This window comes from Stomoxys calcitrans, chromosome 4, assembly GCF_963082655.1.
Source record: "Stomoxys calcitrans chromosome 4, idStoCalc2.1, whole genome shotgun sequence".
Lineage (NCBI taxonomy): Eukaryota > Metazoa > Arthropoda > Insecta > Diptera > Muscidae > Stomoxys > Stomoxys calcitrans.
The window spans coordinates 131,171,085-131,198,071 of NC_081555.1; the positions used below are offsets into that span (position 1 = coordinate 131,171,085).

The following is a 26,987-nucleotide window of genomic DNA, read 5'->3' on the forward strand; positions in this document are numbered from 1 at the left end:
TAGATTCTGGTTAGAAAACGCGTGCGATTTCGGGTTTTTCTTTTTTCAATTATTTGGATTAAATTGTTTTGAAGTGTAAAATCTCGCCGTTTGTAGTGATCGTTTGTAAGTGAAGCTACTGCAGTGAAATGAAAATATTGAACTTTTGTTAAAATGGACAAAAAAAAGTGTGCAATGGCTGCCTCACTCTTGTAGAAGATCCTTGGACAATTGGGCTCTACGGCTGCGCTACGGCTGCGACAGCGATGAGATCGATATTTCTAAGCAGTATAGGAATGGTAAGTTATAAATGAAAATAGGTAGTTCTTATTTGAAAAAATTTTTACATATATTTTTTGATGTGTTTTAGAATGAGCTGCGGCAAATAATACTGGTAAGTCCTTTCTTGAATATCAGACTATTAATGATTTATTTGTGGCATAAATAAGAACATTTTGCGCAAAACTCCTTTATATGAGATAAGCGATTCCGATCTTTCCAAGATTTCCTTGCATTATCTGGCCGCGATCGATCAAAAAGATGGAGTGTTTTATCCAACTCCTGATATGAACCTAGTCCGCATAGAACCAATATGCCTGACAGAACTTTCGGCTACAATACAAATTAATAGCGCAAATCCAAAATCATTACTTTTCGAGAAATAAACATATCTAAAGTCCTAAGGGACTTAATACTCCAGACGAAGCATTATGGTACTCAAAATGAACATGAGATTCCGGAAGTTTTTTTTTGGAGAAGAAGCCGTTTTGCTGTAGTAAAAGTGCAATAAAGCCCGGTTTCCCATTTGCATTTTGCTTTAGCTGAATACATGACGCAAAATAAGAGGGTGTCAACTTATGTCTCTTCAACCCTCTGGTTGGTGGTTGCTTATTAACAAGATGGGGAATTTAATGGTTGCTGTGGTAAAAGCCTAGTAGATAAGCCAAGATAACAGACATTTGTATTTCGAAAAGATTTTTGTCTCTTGATGGTGTGGTCTAAACTAGGAAGTCATATCCAAATTTGCAGGTCTGTATTGTAATTGGTGTAACTCAACGTTTACACCAAAGATGCAAAGTCTAACACTGATCGGACTATATGTAGCCAACAAAGTTTTCTTGTTTTCACCCCAAATATTTTCGGCAAGCGGCGTAATAACTATCTTATTGTTGTTGTAGCAGTGCGTTGTCCTTGAGGTGGCAGGAGGACTACATCGGGTCAATCCGGTACGTACAACCGGCTGCCATGGGTATGACCTTGTTATTAATTCTTACTTGCAGTACCATAAGCAGAACACCTGTAGGGGCTGTCAAATGTGTTACCAGATTTTTGGTGGTCGGAGTTACGACGTCGACTGCCAATGGCTGAAGATTTGGTGACGCATAGATTAACCTATCGAAAATGTTATCAAGGGGGAACCTGAAGCCTGAAGTTATCCCGAAACGGGATAACTCCACACAGGCTGGAATTATGGGCTCTGGTCTTTGTAGTGTTAATTGAGAAGTTCCGCTGAGAGGTACCCGGCGCTTCCGCAGGTTGCGGATGATCCATACGTAGTATCTGCAATTGCGGCCGCGGACAATCAGCGGTATTGAGTGGAGAGTCCCAGTCAGAGCGGCAACGGCTCTTGCTTAAATTCTGAGTACCTATGATGCGAGTTATAGGCGCCTTAGCTTCGAACAGTGTGCCGCAGTGCGACATCTCTTCGTGGAGAAATGTTTACATGGCATACTACCTCACAAATATCGCTAGCATTAGATATGATAACCACTGTTGAACATTTTTTCTGATGTTCTCGCCAGGCGAGAACGTTCAGCGTTATAGGCTTACATGCTAATCTGTGCACTACGGTGGTCTCAGTAGCAGGATCACTTAGCCTGTTTTCCGGCCAAAGACAAATTGAGTATCTGAATTACGTTCTCAGGAAATCTGTTAATCCAAGTCCTTCAGCATTCTTGTAGAGAATGCATCGGGTATCTTGCTGATCAATGGCAGGGAAACACTGGATGCAAAGGATGGTTGTCCTCGCAAAATCAAACTTGGGATTCTGAGTACATTGACGGCTAATCAACATGGGGCATGTGTTCGGATCAGACGCCAAAATTGATTGTGATCCCATTTTGTTTTTATTGTAGAGGTTGTTGCAGCAACATCCATATGGGAGGAGCGATCCTGCATCTTTTGCTAAGCGGGATCGTTCGGATTGTCGATTGAGAAAACTATTACTCTGTTGCTGTTGTTGTTGTTGTTGTAGCAGTGTGTTGTACTCTGCCTCTTTACTAAGCGATCGGGTCTATATACCGGAACGAACATCCTCCGCAAAGGGAGCTTGCCAAGCGTAACTAATGTTGCATCATTCTTTCTGGTGGGGTTAGCTGGCACGAGCCAAAAGAATTTTTCAAAAAGTAATAATTGGACAGTCATCTATGAAGTAAAATAAGAATCAATCAGCCATCAAAATTTGAAACGGATGGTCATGTCCGCTAGTAAATGAAAAATTAAATTGAGAGATAGCATCTTCATTTAAAAGTGTTGGTTTCTTAGCTCATTTTCATTGCTAAAATCTTACGCATAAGGAAAAATCTTATATGATGGGCCAAGTTTTTTTCAGTGTAAAAAATCAAATATTCAATTTCGCTTGTGTTCGTTGGTCACGCTACTGCCTTTCCCAGAAATTACTCCCCCTTCCCCACTTTATAATTTTTAGTGGTTGTTGTTTTTGTTGCAGCCACCTATCTATATGGGGAGGTGGGTAGGCTAGGAGGTCTAGCTCCTAAAGGTGAGCAAGCGCGTTCCGGTCCAAAAGCAACGATCGCCGGGGGAACATGATGGACCTTTGGTTTTTTAAAGGCACCAATAAGTCGCGTTGGAATATAGGTGATAGGTGAAGGCTTATCATCAGTGGCAAGACAGGCGACAACATTACACACCGGCACGTAATCTTTACTACTGCGATCGGATGTATTCCCGGAGGGTGGTCAGGAATCGCTACCTCCTTTCACACGGAAGTATCAGGATTCATTTTTTCTGTTTCGGAGCTGGAATTTCCGGTTGGCCTGCTTTGAGTTTAACCCCGGGCAGTATGCTGCAAACAGATAGTACCATCATCATCATCAGTCAGGTGCACCCCGTGGCTGGATCCACTGCCGGAAAATTAGAAATTGGTGACGCTTTGCTGGGCTTAGGGACTGGAGATCGGATAATGTGGGTGCATGCTCCGCGAACCAGCTAATGAGGATAGCTTCAAGAAATGTCCCGACACCAATACTTTTGCTTGTGCTCTTTATGCATTCTGGCACTCAGAACATGTGGAAGACCAGAGAGGTGCCGATCTGGCGGAAAGTATAGATACCTCCCTGTTCTGCATTATAAACGACGAAGCCCAAATTAGAATTGTGGCAAATTGCTCGAGCTCAACTGACGATAATCATATAAGGAAATGGCGAACCATTATCACCCTCTCCTCAGACCACGTTCCAATTATCATAGAGCTTCGTCTTCCGCATGACTTCATAATCTCACAACGCCGAACATACGTTGTTGACAACGTAAAAAGGAAATTGGCCGGTTTGTGGTAAGTTATGCAGCGCCAGTGTCGTCCCGTCAGCTTTGTGACACGCAGTGTTAAAATATACAGATCTGTCAGAATGCCGATCTTCGAATTGCGACAGACTGTCTCCTCAGTTCTCACGTGGACCACCTCCATCAGAAGACGAACGTTCTACCCGTGCGAAGACATAACTACATGCTGTCCAAACAGTACCTTCTGGGCTGTTATCGCAGAGACCATTCAAATAATCATCTGATGGATAGCCATTCACCGCCCAGAAGCTTTAAGGTAGAAGAACATGATCTAGAGCGCTACAAGAGAGAACCTGTAGATCAAACGGTGTAAAAAGCGGGCCTAGACAACATTCATGCAGACACGGTAGCAGATGCGGTGAATAGGTAGCGGGTGGATGTGGTCCTTGGAGAACTACCGACCACCATTGCACTTGCAGAAATTGGCAACCCCCGAAAACCACAGTAGTTCAATCTCAATTACGTTCCGGCAGATGCAGCCAAGGTGCAGATGCAGCCAAGATGCAGAGCAAGGTTTGATGCCAACATGCAGAATGTATGTCCCGATTGTTACCAGTGACCACACAGCATACGTCGCCTGTTGAACTGCCGAGCTACTCTCTCACAGAGTTTCTGGATCCGGACACTCAACAGAATCAATCAGACGAAAGATAGAACACGACTAACTGCTACAACAACAACAACGGCCCCGGGATGGCCGCCGTGGCGGTGCGAAACACACTGGCGAAACCTATAAAACCTGTCAAAGCGCTGCATTAAGGACTATAAGAGGATGTCATCAAATGGCGAGCACAGATCCTCTAGTCGAGGAGACTAAGATCCTTAAGGTTAAGGACCACAGTGAACTTCTATCTAAACAGTTTCTCCTGTGCTGCCATCTAGAGAACCACCCAAACTTCTGACTCACCGGTCTGGTCACCCCTCCCAGAAACAAGAAGAAGAATATCCGCTCATAACTGTCTCATACAAAGCGGGTCTGCAGGATATCCACCAAGATGCAGTAATTAGTGCGATCTTATCATACCGATCGAGTATAATCCTTGGTAGGTGCCCAGCACCCATTGCTGATGATCAGAAGGACCTGCTCAGGAGGACCAGAACTACTCTGGTCCAACTGAGATCCGGATGGTGTAACACACTGAACTCGTATCGTTCAAGGTTAGATGATACTATTATGTGTGGTGTTTATTGCTGTCACGAGAAGCTTAGCTGCGAGCTGCCGGGTGCGTCCACAGTTTGCGGATAGTGGAATAATGCTCCATCCGGAGTAGCTGTAATTGCAGACGCAATTACGTGGCACCGGCTCTTGCACAAATACTTGCACAATACGGTGCTCCATGTGACAAGGCGAGTTATTGGCGCCTTTAAATAATCAATGGTCACCCTGTTCCCGCGGTGATCAGTCCTTTGGACCGGAACGAACTTGCTCAACTACAGAAGTTTAAGGATCGCCACCTCTACATGAAAATGTGGTTAAAACAACAACACCACTCACCTATATTGATGCCCAGCAAAACCGAAACGAATCTCACTGCAGAGACACTATGGACCGGTCCAATTGAAGCAGCCAGATTTTTAAGAGCCGGATCTTGGCTCTATTGTCGGAGCAGTATGATCTCAGGGAGAAGAGTGGACTGGGAAGACAGAAGAAAAACCAATATATTTGCAGTGTGTGGCTGCAACAACAGCCTGGCAGAAAATGACCATGACCACCATAACGGTTGGAACCTTTAACTTTGTTTAACTTATATGATGTTCATCGTAAACATGAGAAACTAAGTTGAGATCTGCCGGGCGCGTCTCTGGAATGCTCCGTATATAGAGTAGAGTGGAGGGTTTCAGTAGAGAGGAGAGTCTGTGTAGAAGGGAGAGTCCCAGTAGAGAGGAGAGTCTGAGTAGTGTGGAGAGTTTCAGTGGAGTGGAGAGTTTCAGTGGAGTGGAAAGTTTCAGTAGAGTGGAGAGTCTCAGTGAGAGACGTGGTGGCACCGGCTCTTGCTTAAATACTGAGTTCCTGTGATACTCGATATGACAAGGCGAGTCATTTTCGCCTTTAAATAAACAATGGCCTTAACTTCTTTTGCTCATCTATTGGGGTTCGATGATGTTCGCTACAACCACATACAGATCTATGGCTACAACAACAACATTGCACCTTTCATTCATGGGAACCCGGTAAGAAGTATGCACCAACTATAGCTTAGGGCTAGGTGAAAACACCACAATACCACAAAAAACCTTTAAACATTGTATGGCAAACATACATTTATTGCACAAAATAATTTCTTAATAATTTTCTCTCGCTTTATAAATCTTCACTAAACTTTTTTTAAATATCTATAAATTACTTAATATTCATTTTCACATTGTGAAAAGATTTTCTCGTTTTTCAGTTGTAATTTTTTATATTTAAATAAAATAAACTTTTGTCACTACTCCATTAGTGTACTCACCTGATATTTGTTATCTTCTCCCGGCGGATCTAGACATTCAAACTCACAGCACCGTTCTCCAACTCGGAAGTTTTTGCAGAACTGAAAACAGACGCAACAACACAAATCAATGCCAGCTACCATGAAAAGTTTAGACATGCAACTTATGACGTATAATGATAATTTGAAATCAAAGTTAACAGTGCACAGTGGGTTGATGTAGTTTTTTTGTAAAGAAAAATTGGAAAAAAATAAATTTTTTCTAACAGCCAAAAATGCAAAATTAAACATTTTGACAGTCTGTGGGGAGCATGAAACCGAATTTCTTGCTAATTGTAGAATTCCATAAGTTTTTACTATTCTGAGAGATAATAGCAATTGATGTGTACAATGTCCCACTAATAACCATTGCTACCCTTACATTGCCTTGATTGCTTTAATCATGCATTACAGCATGTTCTTGGTTTCTCAGTACTTTTCTGTTTAGCGTTTCTTTGGCGACTTTGTCGTTGTAATTCCAGAGAAATTCCCTTGGCCAATGGTATATTTAGGTAAAGCTGTGAGTTGCGAGGCTTCCAAGACCCTATGACCGAATATGTTTTAGAAGAGATTCTCGTTTTGCTTATGACGCTTGGCAACCGATTGGGTCTTGACTGGCCATTGCAATGCCAGGGGTAACAGCAATCGAGGCGTTTTTTATACTAAACTAAAAGATATGTTCTGAAAAATATATTCCCGCCACAGAAGAGGAGTTATCTCTGCTTCTAATCGGATACAAAAAAAGTGCCTTGTGCTTGAGCTAAAATAAAAATTTAAGTGGGCAACACTTATAGATATAAAAAAAGAGAAGTTTGCCCGATGTTTTTAAAGAAATTTATACTTACATATGGTGGATCACAGTAAATTGCTTTACACCACAATGGCTCCGAGTGATAGCAAACACACAGACTGCAAACGCCTGGCCCTGGTACATACAACATGCCATGGTTAACGGAATTACCTTGAAAATCAATGCAATCTTCCTCCAGACACGCTATAAAAGAGAAAACAAAGCAAAAAGTCCACATTAACAACAAATCAATAAGAGTGGCCATAATAAAATGTTTACATTAGAGTGTCCCAAGAAGTAAAAATTATTTTTTTGAAACTCTTACCTTCCATTTTATATCCTTTTGATGCCAATAAGCGAAATACGAAATATTATGGCTATCTTTTAACAATAATCCGTAACGACATGCCGTCCAAAGTTGGTTGTAGTGCTTTTTTACGAATCCCGTTGATTATTTTAGGTCCTACCATGAAATTTTAGACCCTAGCATGACATTTATTACAAAATCACAAACTGTACCCTAAACCACTACTGTAGATGTGATAAAATATGTAGCTCGATTCTGATATTCCTGCTGATTCGGCTTAACCATGCATATTTCTTCTGTTCTGATTATCCGTCTGTTATGTTTTTTGTAATTAAGGTGGATATCGCATTTGTTACCTAAAAGCGATACATCCGACGTCGGACATCATGTCGGAACGGGTTATCGTTAACCGATCGCTTATTGGAATCAAACGGAAAAAATGGGGGGTATGTGTTTCTCAATTTGCAAAAAAAAAAATTCTCCTTTATAGCATGGGACGGTCTAGTATACATACACTAAGGACTAAATTCTTTGAAACTGCTGCATGTGGAATTTAAAAAAGCAGATAAAGGCAAAATTTAGGAATGAAGACTTTTTTAAACCTCAAATCTTTAAAATTTTTGTTTTATTTCAAGCTCAATGAGCGGAGATTCGATCTCTGGTTTTATATTTACAAGGAAAAATCTCCGATCATTTATATCATCTCGAAAGAGGAGCAAACAAAAATTTGTAAAATTCAATGATCTTCGCCTTTACGGACAAAAAAAAAATGAAAATAAAAAAATTTGGCTGAGCGCGGCCGGGATACGAACCTGGGCACACGGAGAAACAACGAGAGCCGCTGACTTTGTTTAACAGCCATCAATACAACTTCCAACATATGCACAGAATCATGTGTATACTATGGGAGTAGTGTAATTGTATAGACAAAAAATCTGTCATTGCACAAAATTGGGAAAAGTAAAGCTAATAGACAGGGTTGTCGAGCGTAGATAATGTTGTATTTATATCATAGAGGCGTTTTCGCAATTAATTCGTTACAAGTACAATATACCAACGTACGTCCTTTGAAGCCTTCACACATAATATGGCTGATGGGTAATTCTAACAAAATTACGAAACGCGTCCCAAAGTGGTTGGTGTGTGTTGCGATCTCTGGCTCCCATCCATTGAGCTCGTCTCGAAGGAGAAACAAAAAAAAAAATTAAAAACTTGATGATCTTCGCCTTAACAGGAAAAAAAAAACTTGAAAATGAAAATCTTTATATTTGCAAGGTTTTGGTTTGAACCTTATAATGAGAGAAAGAGAGTAAAATGATATGCCATTAGAATTCGTTTTAAAACCAATTTGCATTTAAGCGAAAGAGGCGTTGGGTTTGAAGATTTGAAAAAAGAACTAGTCAATGTACTGACGCATACATATCGATTTCCATCTCTCTTTACGTGTTGACCTATGCAAACTCTCTGATCGTAATTTAATACGTGCCAATTTAGATTTTTAAAACTTACGCCGAATAATTCTTCAGCGATTCGGTACCTGAGCTGGTAGCAAGTTGGGAGTACAAGTCGAATCATAATGGCGTCTCGGTCCATAACGGTCGGCTACTGCTACTTAACCCATAACCTTAGCATTTGCATATATTGACATGTCCTAATTCAACTTTTTTTATGCGACAAATTAAGTTTCGTCCTAAAAATGTATATCCCAATGAGGGGGTTTGATGTTTAATTATAAATAAAAAATGCTATTCAAAGCACTGCGAGGGAACTCTTTGATACATTGCTAGTCATTTTATTTAAAAATAATTTTAAATATGTTTACTATTGGAAAAAAAAACAAAGTATCATTCCTCATGTAACACCCTTTTTGGTGTTTTTTTCATATCCGCTTCATGCATGTAAGGTTGAATGCCAAACGGTGTTCAGTTGTTGAAATGACCATTAATTATTTTTCATTCAAATGATTGTAATAGAGTCAATTCATAATTCCTTATTTCCTATGGTAGCAACAAGAATATGACACGCATGGTGTTATTTCCTTTCCTCCCAGGCAAGGGCATGGACACCATATAATTTTGCAATTCAGGAGAAGGAAAGTTTCACTACCAGATAACTATAATCAAAGGAAACACTTCTGTATACAATGTATGTATATATATATATGTATGTATACTACATATATACTGTAATTTTTCTCTAGAAATTAAAAAACTAAAGTACTTTTTCCTTACCCATTTCAATGTTAAAGGGCAAAGATTGTATTGCATACTTGAAAGAAGAGTACAAACAGGATAAGTGAAACGTTTAAAATTCGTCAATTCGGATAAAATAAAGTAGTTCGGATAAGTGAAATTAGTTTGCAGTTAAGCGATACAAGTATAAATGCAAGCGAATTTTCACGTCAACGTACTAATGATGTATAAAACAACTTGAGTTGAAAAAGAGCAATGGTCAGTAGAAATAATCTTGAGCTATAAATTAAAATATATTTTTGCGAAATTTATTGATGACCCGATTTTTTTAAATTTCAGATAGTTTTCCACAGTAAAAACTTTTTCACATATGCGATTTCAGTTTCATATAAAAACGGAATTTGGGGTGTATAAACTTTATCAGTTTAGCGGTATTTTCAGTTAACCGACTTTCACTTAAGCGAATACATTTCCATTAAATAACACCAAAAATGAGTATTACTTTCCGTCAATTTTCACTTAAGAGGTATTTTTCATTAAAGCGTTATACAGTTAAACGGGTTCGACTGTATTATAAAATACTAAAGAAGGAAGACGTGAGACTTGATTAATTTTTTTTCATAACAAATTTTCGTTAAAATTTTATTTCCAAAGAAAATTTATAATAAATTTAATTTTTGATAAAATTTTCTAACGATTTTAAAATACTTAATTTTCAAAAATTTAATGGTCCCCCAGACTCTTAGCGCTGATAAAAATACCAGCATCGTGCTCTACTCTCAAATACCATTTATTAAAACCGCAATTGTCATTGGTTTAAGGAAAGTTTATGTGATGAGGCGTCTACCAAACACTTGCCCCAAAATTCGTTTTCTAATCTCAAATACCATTTGGGCCACATATTTCCATGGTCGGTAAATTTGTAAACTTTGGGGAAGGGGCGGTGCCCCAAATACTGACCATGTGATTTGGATATCAGATGGTCAGTAAATAATTGCTGTTTTGGGGAAAGGTTAAACCCCCAAAAAATTGGTTCCGAAAGTGGGTATTAATTTCGTGTTCTACTCCCCAATACCTTTCATTTAAGCCCCACATTGTCATGATCGGTAAATATGTCCGAGTTGGCGGTGTTTTGGGGGACGGGGTGGTCCCCCAAAGACTTGGCCCTGAAAATACATCAGTATCGTGCTTTACTCTGAAATATCATTTATTTGAATCCACATTGCCATTGGCCTCAAAATTAGATATCAATTACGTTTTCTCGTTTTCTCAAATATTTACCTTTCATTTAAACCCCTTATTGAAAATGTCCGGTTTGAGGTATGGCCCTTAAAAACTATCAATATCGAGCTCCACTCTCTTTAAAACCCAAATTGTCATGGTGAGCAAATACGTCCTATTTGGGGTTGTTATGGGGGTGGGACGTCCCCCAGACAGTTAGTCCCGAAGGTTGATATCAGATTTGTGGTATACTCCCAAATATCCATATTTCTATAGTCGGCAAACATGTCCTGTTTATTGGAGTTTTAGGGGATGGGGCCGCCACTCACTGACTTGGCCTTGAAAATTTATATCAGATTCGTGTTCTACTCTGAAATACCACTTATTTGAGCCCCATATTGCAATGGTAAGCAAATAATTTACATTTGGGTGGTGTTATGGGTTTGAGGTGGCCCCATGGACACTTTTTCCAAATATTGATATCAAATTCGTGCTTTACTCCCATAGACCTTTCATTTAAGCCCCTATTGCTATGGTTGTTAATTTGGCCTCGTTGGGGGTGTTTTTGGTAGGGGCGGCCCCCCAAATACTTGCCCCTACATTTGGATATCAGATTCGTCTTCTGCACTCAAATACCTTTTATTTAAGTCCCATATTGCCATGGTCAGAAAATAAGTCCTGTTTGGGGGAAGGGATGGACCTCCAGAAACTTGGTCCTACATTTGGATATCAGATTCGTATTCTACTCGCAAATACCTTTCATTTGAGGTCCATATTGCCATGGTCGATAAATATGTCCGATTTAGGGGGTGCTTGTGGGGTTGGGGTGGTCCTCCTAACACTTGGTCCGACAATTGGATATCATATACGTTTTCTTATCCCAAATACCAAATACGTGATCGGTCTTAATATATATTTGGATTTGGGGGTGGGGCGGCCCCCTAGGTACCCCATCCGAAATTTAGATACCAAATTTTTATTTTTAGGTTACTATCTCCGAGATCGGTCGTATCTGAAAATTAGGGTAAGGGAGAGGGTCCGCCCCTCCTTCCGATATCAAAAAACGTAGTACCTTATTTTTATCACGGGATCATTATGCACCATCAGTGAAAATTTCATGAAAATCAGTTTAGGCGGTTAAGCCAAATATACAATCAAACAAATAAACCGACAAACAAATGCAAATTAATTTTTATATATAAGATTTAGTCGGAATTTTATTTTTAAAGAAAACTCCGTCAAAAGTTAATTTTTAAAAAAAAATTAATTTACAAAAGATTTTGTTGAAATTTCATTTTTATAAAAAAAAATGTTATAATTTTGTTATAGAAAATTTAGTCGAAATTTGATTTTTATCCAAAATAAAAAATTTTGTCAAAATTTTATTTCTACTTAAAATTTCTCCCAAATTTTATTTATACAGAAAATTTCTCCAAAATTTTATTTATACAGAAAATTTCTCCAAAATTTTATTTATACAGAAAATTTCTCCAAAATTTTATTTATACAGAAATTGAAAATTTTGTCGAAATGTTGTTTTTAATTAGTCGAAATGTTTTTAATTCGTCGAAATTTTTTTTATAGAAAATTTTGTGAAATTTTATATTTATAGAAAAGTTCGTCGAAGTTTTATTTTTATCCAAATTTTCGTTGAAATTTTATTTTTATCAAAAATTTTTTCGAAATTTGCTTTTTATCAAAAATTATGTCAATTTTTTTTTATTGAAAATTTCGTTCAAATTTTATTTTCTTACAAATTTTCTTCGAATTTTTTCTTTGGAACGTTATTTTTATAGAACATTTGGTCGGAATTTTATTTTTATGCCAAATTCTTCAAATTCTCCATTTTAATTTATGGAGAATTTCGTCAAAATTTTGTTTTTGTTGATTTTTTAAATACGCATTGACCGCTCCGAACTTTGGATACCTACCACCAAGTATGTATATAAAGGGTGATTTTTTTGAGGTTAGGATTTTCATGCATTAGTATTTGACAGATCACGTGGGATTTCAGACATGGTGTCAAAGAGAAAGATGCTCAGTATGCTTTGACATTCCATTATGAATAGACTTACTAACGAGCAACGCTTGCAAATCATTGAATTTTATTACCAAAATCAGTGTTCGGTTCGAAATGTGTTCATTCACCGTAACGTTGCGTCCAACAGCATCTTTGAAAAAATACGGTCCAATGATTCCACCAGCGTACAAACCACACCAAACAGTGCATTTTTCGGGATGCATGGGCAGTTCTTGAACGGCTTCTGGTTGCTCTTCACTCCAAATGCGGCAATTTTGCTTATTTACGTAGCCATTCAACCAGAAATGAGCCTCATCGCTGAACAAAATTTGTCAAAATTTGAACACATTTCGAACCGAACACTGATTTTGGTAATAAAATTCAATGATTTGCAAGCGTTGCTCGTTAGTAAGTCTATTCATGATGAAATGTCAAAGCATACTGAACATCTTTCTCTTTGACACCATGTCTGAAATCCCACGTGATCTGTCAAATACTAATGCATGAAAATCCTAACCTCAAAAAAATCACCCTTTACATTTGATCAAAATTTCGTTAACATTTGTGAACCCAAAAAGAGTCTTTTTCCGCGATATCGCTTTATATCGGGTAAGGATATTGAAAGGACCAAAACAATGCAATAAGAGGCTTTTATACGTCCTTAAATCGAGAGGTTGGTCTATATGCCATAATCCAAATTTGACCCCACCTTCACCACACTCGAAAAGTGCATCGAGTGTTTTAATATAACTCACTGTTCCAACTTTGGCATGGGATCACGACCCAAAGACCGGTCTACAATGCAGCTATATGTTAATATGGTCTGATATAGGGCACATTCGGTTCATATAGCGGCGACTCATCAATTAAATTTTTAACGAGTTCGGGAAATAAATTCGGCTATTTTGAGGGTCCCAAATTGTCAAATTGGTCTATATGGTAGCTATAACTAAAAAAGGTCCCATATGGACCATATTTGGCTCGAAAATTTTGGGGCATAGTGCAACTCATAGTTTTAAATTTCAGAAATTGAACAATAAATGCGTCTTTTATGGGCTAAGGACCTTAAATCGAGACATCGGACTATGTGGCAGTTAGAGATCGGCACGTGAGTAATTTTCCACTCGCTTGTCGTGATTTTCTCGTGAGTCGTGAGCCTGATTTCACTCACTCACGCTCACGCACGATGAATATTAATTCTATCATGGTCATGCACGATCGCTTGGTTGGATTTGGATTTCACTCACGAATCACGTTACGACAACTCACGTGCACACCTCTAGTTGCAGCTATATCCAAATATGATCAGAGATGTTCCGTTCAAGAACTCATCCTGCGTATGGATCTTTGTCAAATTTCCGCTCAATATCTCAATTTTTAAAGGCTGCAGGTGAAATGCTATGGTAGTGGGTACAAAAATTGATTGAAATGGGGGTTTCATAAAAAAGACTTGTTTTCATAAAAAAGACTTGTTCAAGTAATGCCATAGGCATAAAAAGATTTTTCTCGATTAGCAGTACTTGCATTTGCATTCAACTTCAGTTCAACATCTGTTACGCTTCTAATTTAATTGCAATCTTTCCCAGATAGTTTTATATAATGCCAAATAAAAAAGATTTCCTTTATTTTATTTTTTATTATAAATGTGAGCTTCTCTTTCGAAATTATTACGTCGTTTTAAATCAAGAACATTTGGCACTTCCTGTTTTGCCATCTGCTAGTGTACACTTCTAAAGTCAATGTCTCAGTAAATTTGTTCCTAGAAAATTAAAAAGTGGTTTAGAAGACAAGTAATGAATGGAATAATTAAAGCAATTTGCATGTGAACAACCATGTGCAAGTGATTTATATGGAGACGTCTTAATTATATCAAATGTCTAGAGGACTTTATATCACAACATGTGATATTGAAAATAGACAGAAGGCTGTAGTTAAAAAAAAACATTTTTATAATGGGGAAAGTTAAATAGCTCTTAACTATTTAATAAAATTATTTTTAACATATGACAATTTTTAAATGTCTTATATTTGTTTGATTTTGTTTATATTTTGTTATAGTGCTATCTGTGGGGTATTTTGAACTTAAAAACCAAGCCCTCACAAAGGAGTATTAGACAATTACACATTCTCATTCCATCTAATCTCCCATTGTTCGTAGTATTTTTTGTATAAAGACAGTGATGTTGCTTGTGTTTCTTTTCTTGATAATCTATTGAACTTTTGATGAAATGCATATTAACATTTCATGTCATTTTTAAATTTAATTATTTTTATAATTGGAATTAGAAATTAATCTAATTTGGTATTAGGGCATTTCAAGTGTAAACCGCTACAACGGCACTAGAGACTCTAATCAGTAAATTTAACTCAAAATTGATTAAAAATTGGTTTTCCATTCAAACAAAATCATATGCATATGCGAAATATTTGCTTTAAATCGTAAAGTTACTGGTGTAGGTTAGGTTAGAGAGGCAGTCCTTAACAAACCCACTTAGATAATTTTAAGTATATTTTGATACCATAGTAGCGACAGACCAAATCCTCTGGTATGAATCGAACTAACGATCCCCATACTGGCAAACCGACCAAGCTACCAACTCGCCTACAGGGGCGACTATGAACTGGTGTAAATGTTATTTCTTATATGCTGGTAATGGGATACATAATTTCCAAATGTGGCAAACATAAATAGAATTTGCAGTTGTTATTTCAATTAATATCTTCACAATGATACCATATGTTTAAAATTTTCTTTCTAGCGAAAATATTTGAGGAAACACATTCAGTTTAAGGCGAAAGGGGCCACATAGAGGAAGAAGGACTTACAATCATTTCAAGTTATAATAAATTTACCATAGAATTCTTATTTTTGAGAAAGATTTTCTACTAAGGTGGACCATCCTTTAGGCCATTAGGTTCAATATTTCTATTCTATACCCTAACAAATAACTCTTTAGAAATTAGGGAAGAATGTGCTGATGTTAAAGCATTTAAAGGGCTATTCTGATCATTATTTTTTTGACTGCCAACACTGTTTTCGTATGATTCAACAAATGGATTAAGGCACTCTACATACATACACAGAAAAAAATAGAAATGGGGGTATACTAATTTCGTCATTCTGTTTGTAACTACTCGAAATATTCGTCTGAGACCCCATAAAGCATATATATTTTTGATCGTTATGGTATTTTATGTCGATTTAGCCATGTCCGTCCGTCTGTCTGTCGAAAGTACGCTAACTTTCGAAGGAGTAAAGCTAGCCGCTTGAAATTTGACAGATATTTCTTATTAGTGTAGGTTGGCTGGGATTGTAAATGCGCCATATCGGTCCATGTTTTGATATAGCTGTCTTATAAACCGAACTTGAATCTTGACTTCTTGAGCCATTAGAGGGCGCAATTCTTATCCGATTTGCCTGGAATTTTGCATGACGTGTTTTGTGATGTTTTCCAACAACTGTGCTAATCGGTCCATATTTTGATATAGCTTCCATATATATCGATCTGGGGTCTTGACTTTTTGAGCTTCTAGAGGGCGCAATTCCAATCCGATTTGGCAGAAATTTTTAAGTGTGCAAAGTATGGCGCAAATCGGTCCATAACCTGATATAGCTGCCATATAAACCGATCTGGGATCTTGACTTCTTAAGCTTTTATAGGGCGGAACTCCTATCGGATTTCGCTGAAATTTTGCGTGAAGTGTTTCGCTATGACTTTTAATAACTGTGCAAAGTATGGTTAAAATCGGTTCATTACCTGATATAGCTGCTATATAAACCGATCTGGGATCTTTTTAAGCCTCTAGAGGAATTATAAACCGATTTATCTGAAAATTTGCACGACGTGTTTCGCTATGACTTTCAGAAACTATGCTAAGTATGGTTCAAATCGGTCCATAACTTGATATAGTTGCCATATAAACCGATCTGGAATTTTGACTTCTTGAGCCTCTAGAGGTCGCAATTCTAATCCGATTTATCTGGAATTTTGTACGACGGATCCTCTCATGACCATCAACTGGTACAGCCTCCATATAATCCGATCTCTTTATTTTACTTTCTATGGCGCCCTTTGGGCGCTCATTCTTATTCGAGTTGGCTAAAATTTAACACCGGTCTCCAACATATAATTTAATTATGGTCCGAATCGGACCAAACTTTTATATCGCTCTAATAGCAGAGCAAATCGTTTATTTTATCCTTTTTTTTGCCTAAGAAGAGATGCCGGGAAAATAACTCGACGAATGCGATCTATGGTGGAGGTTATATAAGATTCGGCCCGGCCGAACTTAGCACGCTAATACTTGTTTTAAGTGAAACTGCAGCAATCACGAGAATTATAATATCAATAATTAAAAAATTGCATATTCAATTAAAAAAAGAACATTTTCAATAAATTTTTATTCATCCAATTTATATTTTCAATTAATTTTTATTTGATCCAATTAAAAATTATTGAAATTTTTTGAAAATTCGAATTAATTTTTTTATTAGGTACGCAGAAACATGGGTTTGAGGTGCGTTGTTTGGCCAAAGGTCCGTGGGCTCCCGTTTAAAAAGTACTAACCCGCGGGGATTCTTTATAAAATTCCGGGTCTCGAGTAGGGGTGCCCTATAGGTTTGTTGTTGTTGGCGTAGTAGTGTGTTGTGCACTGAAGTGGCAGCTCATGGCCAATGCAGGATTCCATCTGGTTAATCCGGCACGTTGAGCCGTCTGTTATGATATTGCTATAGATTTGTCGAACTGTGGGACGTTTGCGTCTTGAAATCGTCTTCCCTTTATAATGTAGGGGATAAGTTTGCCATTGACATTCTTCGGGAATTGTTGAGGAAATTTAAGAACTCTTTGACGATAAAAACAATTTAGACTCCTTTAAATCTCCAATCGTAATGTGTCACCGGCTGAACTTAATGTGGTTTCAGGCTCTAGGTGTTCGCCGGAAGAGGTTGCCATTGACACACATTCTTCGGGAGTTGTTGAGAAAAATGAACCTGTGTGTAAAGAAAATTTCGACTCCTTTAAATCTGCAGGACCGATTTGGCTGAAATTTTTCAGTTTGGTCACCAACAGCCAAACCAAGTATGGCTCCAATGGGTTCATAACTTGGTCAATATTCTATTACAAGGTATTTTGTAAATATTCACTTATCGTCAATCTTTAAAGATTTTTTTTCCAAATCCACGGAGATTTCTTGCGAAGATCTCCAATGAGAAACCGCGTAAAAAACTTGACAAACGCGATCCATGGCGGAGATTCAGTTTGAATTTTATGCATAGTTTCGCTGCTGGTAGGTACCGCTATGCCATAGGGCCTTACAGTGAACTTTGCCTTTACCTAGTTTAGGTATAGGTTCTGAATTAAAATAATTATTGGATTTTTGAAGCACTGTACATGAAAGTTTACAAATTTCCGGGAAAACTGCACTTTATAGAGCGCTCTACCATTTTTTTTTAATTTTTTGCATTCCTCCTAATGTTGAACCCAGCAACATGAATCTAAAGTCCATTTTTAGGGCAAAGGCTCCAGGGGCCCTCAAGGGTCCAAAAATCTCATCTTGGGGGTAAGTGGTCCAACCTAAGCCATATGGGTATCAAATGAAAGATATTTTCAAGTAGATTACGAATGTGTAAAATCATGTCTAAAAATTGGACCCTAAGTGGTCTTGAAAATGTTTATCCCAGGTAACAAAGGTAATATGGGTATCAAATGAAAGGTACAAAGGAAGATTACGATAAATGTGCAAAAAAAATTAAGCTCTATGAGAAACAATTTTTTTTTTCAAAAAAAAAATTCGCGATTTTTGTGTAAAATGTTTCTTTCTTTTAGAGTTTAATTTATTTGTTTGCATTTCTATCGTAATCTACTCCTTCGTACCTTTCATTTGATATCCATATTGACTATGTTAACAAGGTGCACTATTCTCAAAACATAGTAGGTACTTCCCGGATCCAATTTTTAGACATGTGTTTTGAGTACTCGTAAACTGACAATATCTTTCATGTGATACCAATTTTGCCTAGATTGGGCCACTTTCCCCAAGGGGCGTTTTTGGCCCCTAGGGAACCCAGGGGCCTTTTCCCCAAAAACCAGATCAACCCACATCTACACACAAATTTTCAGCGAAGTCGGAGGTGCGCCCTATAAAGTGTAGTTTTGCCACATATCCTTTAAGGCTATTTATAACACCTTATGGTTCAACCATATCATATATTAGCTTTAAAATTTAAAAGAATCAGTTTCTCTTATATCCTCTCTTCTTTTGCATAAAAGAGTAGCAAAAAATTTCTTTAAGCAAAGCAATATTTCCAAGGACATTGTCAGAGAGTTGTAGAAAACAAAAAGCAAGAGAGTAGTTAATGAGAGTTTGGTAAAAGAAAAGAAATAATGAGAAATCATAAGTTCCAACATGTACTGCTACGTCACGTGAAAAATGTTCGAAACGAACACGGTAAAAACGTGCTGCAGCAAGCATCATGAAAAAAAGTAGGAACATTTTGTAAACATTGAGTGGAAATCATGAGACAGACAACACGTGAGGGCATAAAAGAGATGGAAAAGGCAGGCGCAGGGAAAAAGGGAATCACGGAAGGATATGGTGGAGGAGGAAAACTTGTTACAACAAATCGCACACACTTCGTTTGTTAGACATCGCCTTCGCCGTCGCCGCATTCCAAAGTGTGCTGCACCAACTGTGCGAGCAGCACTTTGTTTGTCATATCAAGCGGTGAAGGTAACACTTCTGATAGCTTAGTCGGCCCTAGAAAGCGAGCAATACCAAACGGCGTAAGAAAAATGTAATAAAAGCAAATGAACGGCAACACCGACCGCATTCTCGCAACAAATGCCCTGTTTTACACCATATGAGGAGGCATCGTTGCAGGAGTAGGTCCATGTACCAAGGAGTAGGCAAAATGCAGAAGGCCCTCAGAGTGAAACAAATAAAACAAACAAACGAAGAGCAAACGAAGGTGTCTGCTACTGATGCGGAGTGAGGATAAATGCGAAAAAAACACTGCAGGTTTAATGTGTTTTTCTGTTTTTACGGGTTTGTGTGAGTTTCATTTTCCTTGCTACATTGAGATGAAATATTTGTGGGTTTTGGTTAAGATGTTGTGTTTTTGGGGGCAAACGAAGGGCTCCACCGACCACCAAAGCAGCACAAGAAGAGTAAAACAAGACAAAGAAGAAGAATAAAAACGTGAATATCATAAAAAACGAATTTGTTTGTTTTTCTTTAAATTGGAACACGACGAAGACCGACACATCATTTGTACAAACCCATGCGAACATCCAACATCAGCAGGCACGACACTGCAGCATCTGTAGTACCCCATGAAAGGGTTACTTTTAAAATACCAGCTATCTAGCTGTTAGTTAGGTGCTGACATGAACGACCTCCCTATTGCCTTGCCCCAAACTCCAGCCATAGCAAAAACAGTCATCAGTCCCTGAATCGTTGGAAAGAATTTCATTTCTATGGCAAGAATGAATGAAAGAATAAAAGCATAAAACTTTGAAAGTAAATTTTAGAGCTGACTTGAAGGGAGCACTGTGGTTGCGTAGCTATTTTGCTATTACAATTTTTAGGAAACAAACTTTTGTAATTTATTAGAAACATCAAATGAGCTTAAAACTTTGTAATGTATACATATGTCAGCCTGGGAAAGATGAATGAGTGTGCAGGGTTAGGTTAGGTTTTAGCGGCAGTCCGCAATCAGGCTCAGATATTTTAGTACATTGTGAAACCACAGGATCAGGAGAGGGAAGATGCCTTCTAGTCTGGTAATTCAGGCAAGTTCAAAGGGACAAATGAACATGTCAAGGAACTTCTTTTACTTGCCAATGCAGGATATGCATGATGCTTTTTAGTTTTCTCTTTATAAAAGTTCCCACAGCTTCTGCAGATATTGTTTTTAACAGCGTGTTCTTCAATCAGACAGTGGCCTGTCATGACGGACACGATAAGTGAGACTTCTGTTCTAGCCAATGACAGCAAAGCGGTAGATTTACTAGAGATCAAATTCTTGGCGCTCTTCATAGCCCTTAATTTGTGATCTTGTGTCATACATTGCATTTTGTGTCTCGTGTCGAAGAATTAGCTTCCATGTTACGCTAGAGGTATACCCACAGATTCCAATTCCTTTAAAATGTGTATATCGGTTCCTAGTTTCCTAACGTCGTCTGCACTTCAAACCCCTGGGAATCTCTGTGGCCCTGCACCCAGAACAGGTGAACTTTAAAATGTTCAGCTATCTCATTGAGAGCTCTGCGCTCGAGCACTCGAGTTAGGTTTTTGAATTGAGAAATATGTACTTAAGAAGTTCATTGAATGTCTAAAAAGATATGTATGCCAATCGTCGCACAGTGGGATAGTATAAAAAAAATTGTATAAAATTGTCGTTTGGGAACAGGAAAGGAAAACTGTTAAAATTATTAATTAAGGTTCTAGATGCTTCGAGCGCCTCTTGACAGGTCCTTGAAGCCGGTCACCTCGACGTTTTGATAATTTGTTTGGGCTGCCAAATCTTCATTTGTGGTCTTGATTAAAACGACAAAAGTCAATTTTTAGACTTTTTTTTTGGGAAAAAGTCGACTTTTACTTTTTTTTGACTTTTAGTCAAAACCCGTTTGACTAATAATGTTCGGCAAATCTTTCGATTTTTTTTAATTTCAAATTGTAGCAAATAAAATAAAGCCTCAAAAATTGGGTTTGGGGTTTTGTATAATAAAGCCTCAAAAATTAGGTTTGCGGCTTTGTATAATTTCTAAATTTGGACTCTTACTTTAGAACATTCTCTTCTACCAAGGAGTTACCTTGTATCTTAACGCCTAGACCACATTGTTGCAAATCTACTTCTCTAAAATTGCCGGGAAACTTTTTAGAAGTAATAATTTTGTCCCTGTTCCTTAATGGAGTGTAACATGCAATTTTTGCCAATGAACATTCCACTCTCACATATCAATGAGTGCTGTCCGATTCAAGTTTAAGATCAATGATAAGGGGCCTATTTTTAATAAACGAGTCCAAACGGCGTGTCGCAGTGCCTTTCTTGGAGAGAAGTTTTACATGGCATAGTACCTCACAAATGTTGCCAGCTTTAGGTATGCAAACCTCTGCGTTACGCTGATCTCCCCTTAATGGAATATTCTTGGGCAAATTTTGGCAATTAACAATTTGCGACCAATTTTTATACTTCCACCAAATGAGGATGTTACACTAATCGAGTCATTCCCTTTCCATTTCTTGAAATATTGATCAGCGACCCTATAAGGTATATATAATATACTTGATCCTTCTTGATAGTTTAAGTTGACAGTTGAGCCATGTCCGTCCGTCTGTGAAAATCACTTTAGTGTATATAGAAATTTGCTTGAAATTACACAAAAATACTTCTTATCGATGGCATCCACCTAAGCCAATGTTCGGCTAGTTGTGCGCTCAAAATATTAACCAGTCATGAATTTCATGCTTCTCACAAAATCCCTAATTGTACTCCAGACCACACCCCTTAGTTGGTCCAAGTATTGTATTGTATCCCCACCCAAGTGACGGCGTCTGTAATCTGCGAAAGCAGGGCTATAACATAGAAAATGCACCAAGGTCTTATCATTTTCCCCACATGCCATCACTTGCCGCACCTATCCTGCACAATGCGCTCGTAGTTCTGTGTGGCCTCTTATGATACCGATAGTTATTCTTATCTCCTTCTTACTTCCTTTCACTAATAGTATCGTCTTCTTACGATCCAGATCTCTCCATAGGATATTTGTCATCTTATTGACGGCTTCGCTGTTCTTCAGTGATACATGGTCGCCCCGGTAGTTGAATTGGTAGCGAGCTCGGTTTAACAGTGAGAGAGTCATGCGTTCGATTCCCACCACATAATGATACCACTGTTTAGGAAATAGACTGCCACTGTGACCTAACATTACCTACATGCGATTTCATCGCCTATGCCCTTAACTCGGAATGCGTCGCCCCGTAAGGCTTCGGATTTATCGAGTTTACGGGCTTGCTAAGTACGATTGAAATCCGTTCATAATCTGACGTAGCTCTCATATAAACCTATCTCTCTATCTGTCATCATGAGCCCCTGGTAACCGTAATTGTCATATCATTTAACTAAAACTTTATATGCAGTGAATTTTTTTTACTTCCAACATCCATGTCCGAAATGGAAATGGGTAAAAGGGGAATTAAAATATGGCAAATATGTATTCTATGGTCACGAGATCCAAAATCGAAGATCGGTCTGTATGGTAGCTATTTCCAATAATGGTCCGATTTGGATCATGTTCAGTACGGGCTTTGAGAGGTCTAATATAACCCACTGATCCAAATTTTAGCAGAATCGTTTGAAAAATAGGTCTTTTATAGCCCAAAACCATTAATCGGGAGATCGGTTTATATGGTAGCTATATAGAAAAACTATCGGATTTAGCCCGTATATAGCATGGGTAGAGAGAGGCCCAAACAAGTCTTTGTTTCAAATTTGAGGGAAATCGGATAGAAAATGAGCGTTTTGTGGTATCAGAAAGTAATATCTGGTCTATATGGTACCTATTCCAAAACGTGGAGCTATACGATCCATTTTTGGTCCTAAATCCTCTATAATAATAAAAAATATCTATGCCAAGTTTCATCCACCTACGTTAGCTCCTTCTATTATTGGCCAATTTTACTATGAACTCAAGGGCCTAGATCTCAAGTCGCCGACGCAAATGGATTGAAAACGGTTACTGAGATAAGCCTGGTCGATGTGTAGGAAAACTTAAAAAAATTCCGTCATTTCATGCGAAGATTGGGATGATTAACAGTATCAAACGATTAAGAATGATCAAGCACGACAAGAAGACTAATCTCATTTTCCATAATGGCATTTCTTGTTGATTCAGAGACCTCAACCAATACACATAAACCACAATACTAGAACAGTACAAACTGAATTAAAAATTGACAATCTTTTGAATTATATTCCAAAATTTTCGGAAATATTCAATGGTGCAAAAATGTACGACAATACAAAATATCAGATTGCGCAGAAGACGCATCACATGGTCAATAGATTTTTTTAGCAAGACCAAGTCCAAAATGAAGTAGGAAGATAAGGCGAATATTCTCTATAGAATAAAATGTTGCGAACTCTCTCAAAAAAAGTTATTTTTTACTATTCCTCACCTAATTAATAAAGTTTTTATGACAACAAAATTTTCAAAAACATTTCTTTGAGGGAATTCTTTTGACAATTTCCATGTTGCTAAACTTTTAGTTCAAATGATTTACCAACAACCACTATTCCCCAAAGTATTTTAATCAAGTTTAGTGATTGGAAACCACAGTATGCCAGCCATCTTCTTTACCATCTTTGCATTACCTACTTTAGCATTGATGATGGAACAACCGAATACTGCCTTTGGTGTGCAGCAACATTGTTTGCTTATAGTATTTCATTTGGTATTACGTTTATTATGTTTCTTTGCTTATGTCCTTTGTGAGTCAGTCGCTTGGTAAATAATTAATAACAAACTAAAGCCATATGGCAGATAGACTTCTACCATTTCTTCGGCCATAGTTGATGTACGGAGAAGATTTTGTGTTGCTGTTGTTCCTCCTCCTCCTCCTTCTACAGCTTCTTGCCCCACATTTTGTTAGAAGAATGGTGCTTGCTTGAATGACAGAAAATGATAATTCTCAACTGAACCGTACTGAACTCAACTCAACTCAACTTGTCTCATATTCATCTTTATGCCGATGTGCAGTTTTTTTTGTATGTTCTGCATGCATTATTTTTGCCCTTCATATCCTACACAGCATTAATGCCACTTGATATTTGACATTTTAAAAAAATTACTTCAAACACTTTTTGACAAGGCAATAAAAACTACTCACGAAAATTTGATTGTGCGGAGAAGGTTTAGGAAGGAAGGGTTTAATGGTTGATGTTCACAGGATGTGGTTGACATATTGAAATTGAGAGGAGCTTTTATGCACTATTTTTGTTTCTTACTCTTATCGAGGAAAATTTCTAAAACTGAACTTTTTTTTAAGGGACATTAAGTTTATACAAAAAGTATAATTATATATTGGCTATGTCTGACTTAAGACTTTCCTTAATTGCTATAACCAGGGATCCGGAGGACGTACTTTTTTGCGATCCGCTCCGGCAATTTTATTTTCTTTCCGCTCCACGTTCTTTTAAAATTGACTATTTATATTTCACAGCTTCATAGAGCATGTGATACGCATATTAATTTTGTCGTTACATTTAAAACATCTTGACGGCCGTCTACATCGGACTATAGACCTCGAGCTGGTTTATTAAAATTCAATTTTTATAAAATTTGAGATTATTTTATTGAGACGTGATAACTTTAGAGTTAATTTTCATTAAATCGTTATCGAAAAGAAGCGATTTCCACAAATTTTAAAATGTTTCGTCTTAAAGACAAAATAAGTTGAAACGAGCTTTGTTCGATCGGGCCGAATCTTGTATACCACCCACTATTGATCGCATTTATTAAGTTCCTTTCCAGCATTGATCGCATTTGTCAAACTCCATTGATTTTTTTATAAACTTGGTTAGAATGATCCGTTTTTATATGGGAACACTGTCAGGTTAGAGACGGATTCACATCATACTTGGCATGTATGCTTTCAACCTACTAGAGTCTAAGGAAGTGAAGTCAAGAGATTGGATTACATACTTTAAATGGCTATGACAGAACATTTGTTCCACTAGCCGAACGTAGAGTAGCATCCCAAGCGCCTCGATCTTCAGCGCTTATTCTAAAATCTCTGACACCAAGTTTCAAAGTGTCTCCCACCACTTGATCTTTCCATCGGGCTTTTGGTCTTTCCGGTTTGCGTGTACTACCGTGTTTGCCTTCAAAAGACTTCTTTGCTGGAGCTCATCCATTTTCATACGTGTGACTATGCTATCGTCGTCATACAGCTCGTGGTTCATATGTCGCCCATATTCTCCATTATCGCAAACTGGTCCATATATTTTACGAAGAATCTTTCTCTCAAATACTCCAAGCACTGCCTCATCTGCTTTCAAAAGTACCCATGCCTCAGAACCTTATAACAACACGGGTAGTATCAGTGTCTTGTATAGTGTAATCTTCGTCTGTCGAGAGGTGGCCTTGTTTCTAAACTGCATACTTAGTCCAAAGTAGTATCTGTTTGCGAATATTATTCTTCGCTTAATCTCAGAACTGGTATCATTCGTTTCGGTTACGGCGGTGTCGAGGTAGATAAAGTTTGCTGACTATCTCAAAGTTGTGTGCAAGGCTTTTTGGGAGTTGAAACCATCCATTTCGTCTTATCTCCTTTTACTGCCAGACCCATTGTGACTGGCTCTCTTTCGATTTTTGCAAAGGCTGCAGTTACTACTTCCGGTGACCGGCTTATGATGTCGATGTCGTCGGCATAGGCGAGTAGCATGTGTTCTCTTGTGATTAGTGTGCCATATCTATTCACATCTGCATCCCGTGATTCCCACTTTCTCCATTTTCTTTATCTGCTCGGTTGTGCTTATCTCCATTTACTGCCAGACCCATTTTCACTGACTCTCTTTCAATTCTTTCAAAGGCTGCAGTTACTACTTCCGGTGACCGACCTATGATGTCGATGTCGTCAAGTAGCATGTGTTCTCTTGTGATTAGTGTGCCATATCTATTCACATCTGCATCTCATATTATCTTCTTCAGCAGTATATTAAAGAGATCACACTATAGGCTGTCCCCTTGTCTGAAACCAGATTTGGTGTTGAATGATTCGGAGAGATTCTTTTCTATTCTTACTAAGGGATGTGTATCAGCAAGTGTCATTCTGCAGAGTCTTATTAATTTTGCAGGGATACCAAAGTCAGACATGGCTTGAAATTCTTTTGAACGTATAGGGGTATCGAAAGCGGCTTTGTAGTCAACAAAGAGATGGTAGGTGTTGATTTGTCCTTCTCGGGTTTTTTCCAGGTCTAAAGCCGCATTGACAGGGCCCAATTATCTCATTGAGTTTTGGTTTTAATCTTTCACACCGTAGTCTTGAGTGTCTCTTGTGTGCGAACGGAGGGAGACTTATTCCTCTGTAGTTGGCACATTCCGTCTTGTCCCGCAATGCGACACCTCTGTGGGGAGAAGTTTTTACATGACTTTTATGTATGGCATAACACCTCACAAATGTCGCCAAAATTAGGAGGGAATAATCACCACTTAACATTTTTCCAGTGTTCTCGCCGGGATTTTAACGCACGCGTTTAGCATGACACGACTTCGATATCCAGATTCAAGGCGAAAAGTCCCCATCTTAAAACTCTAACAAAGCATGACTTGTATATCGACCATTGCAATACAGGGCACAAATAAAATGTATAAGAGCGTTAAAGAAGGCGCTGCGGAGCGGGCCCGGTTCGACTAGGAGTTAT

The 26,987-nt window shown here is 38.0% G+C and overlaps 1 protein-coding gene across 6 annotated transcripts in view; it reads right to left on the bottom strand.

Annotated features, from left to right (window-relative positions):
• LOC106093250 (uncharacterized) overlaps positions 1-26,987 on the bottom strand; it is a 115,452-nt gene that overhangs the window by 3,905 nt on the left and 84,560 nt on the right. For all 6 annotated transcript variants that reach the window (XR_009398016.1, XM_059366808.1, XM_059366809.1 and 3 more), the window contains exons 3-4: positions 6,875-7,023; positions 6,012-6,092 (exon numbers count right to left, since the gene is read on the bottom strand). Coding sequence is in view for 5 of the 6 variants with exons in the window: in XM_059366808.1 (XP_059222791.1) it covers positions 6,012-6,092; positions 6,875-7,023 (230 nt within the window). In the remaining variant the exon portion in view is untranslated. The remainder of the gene's footprint in view (positions 1-6,011; positions 6,093-6,874; positions 7,024-26,987) is intronic.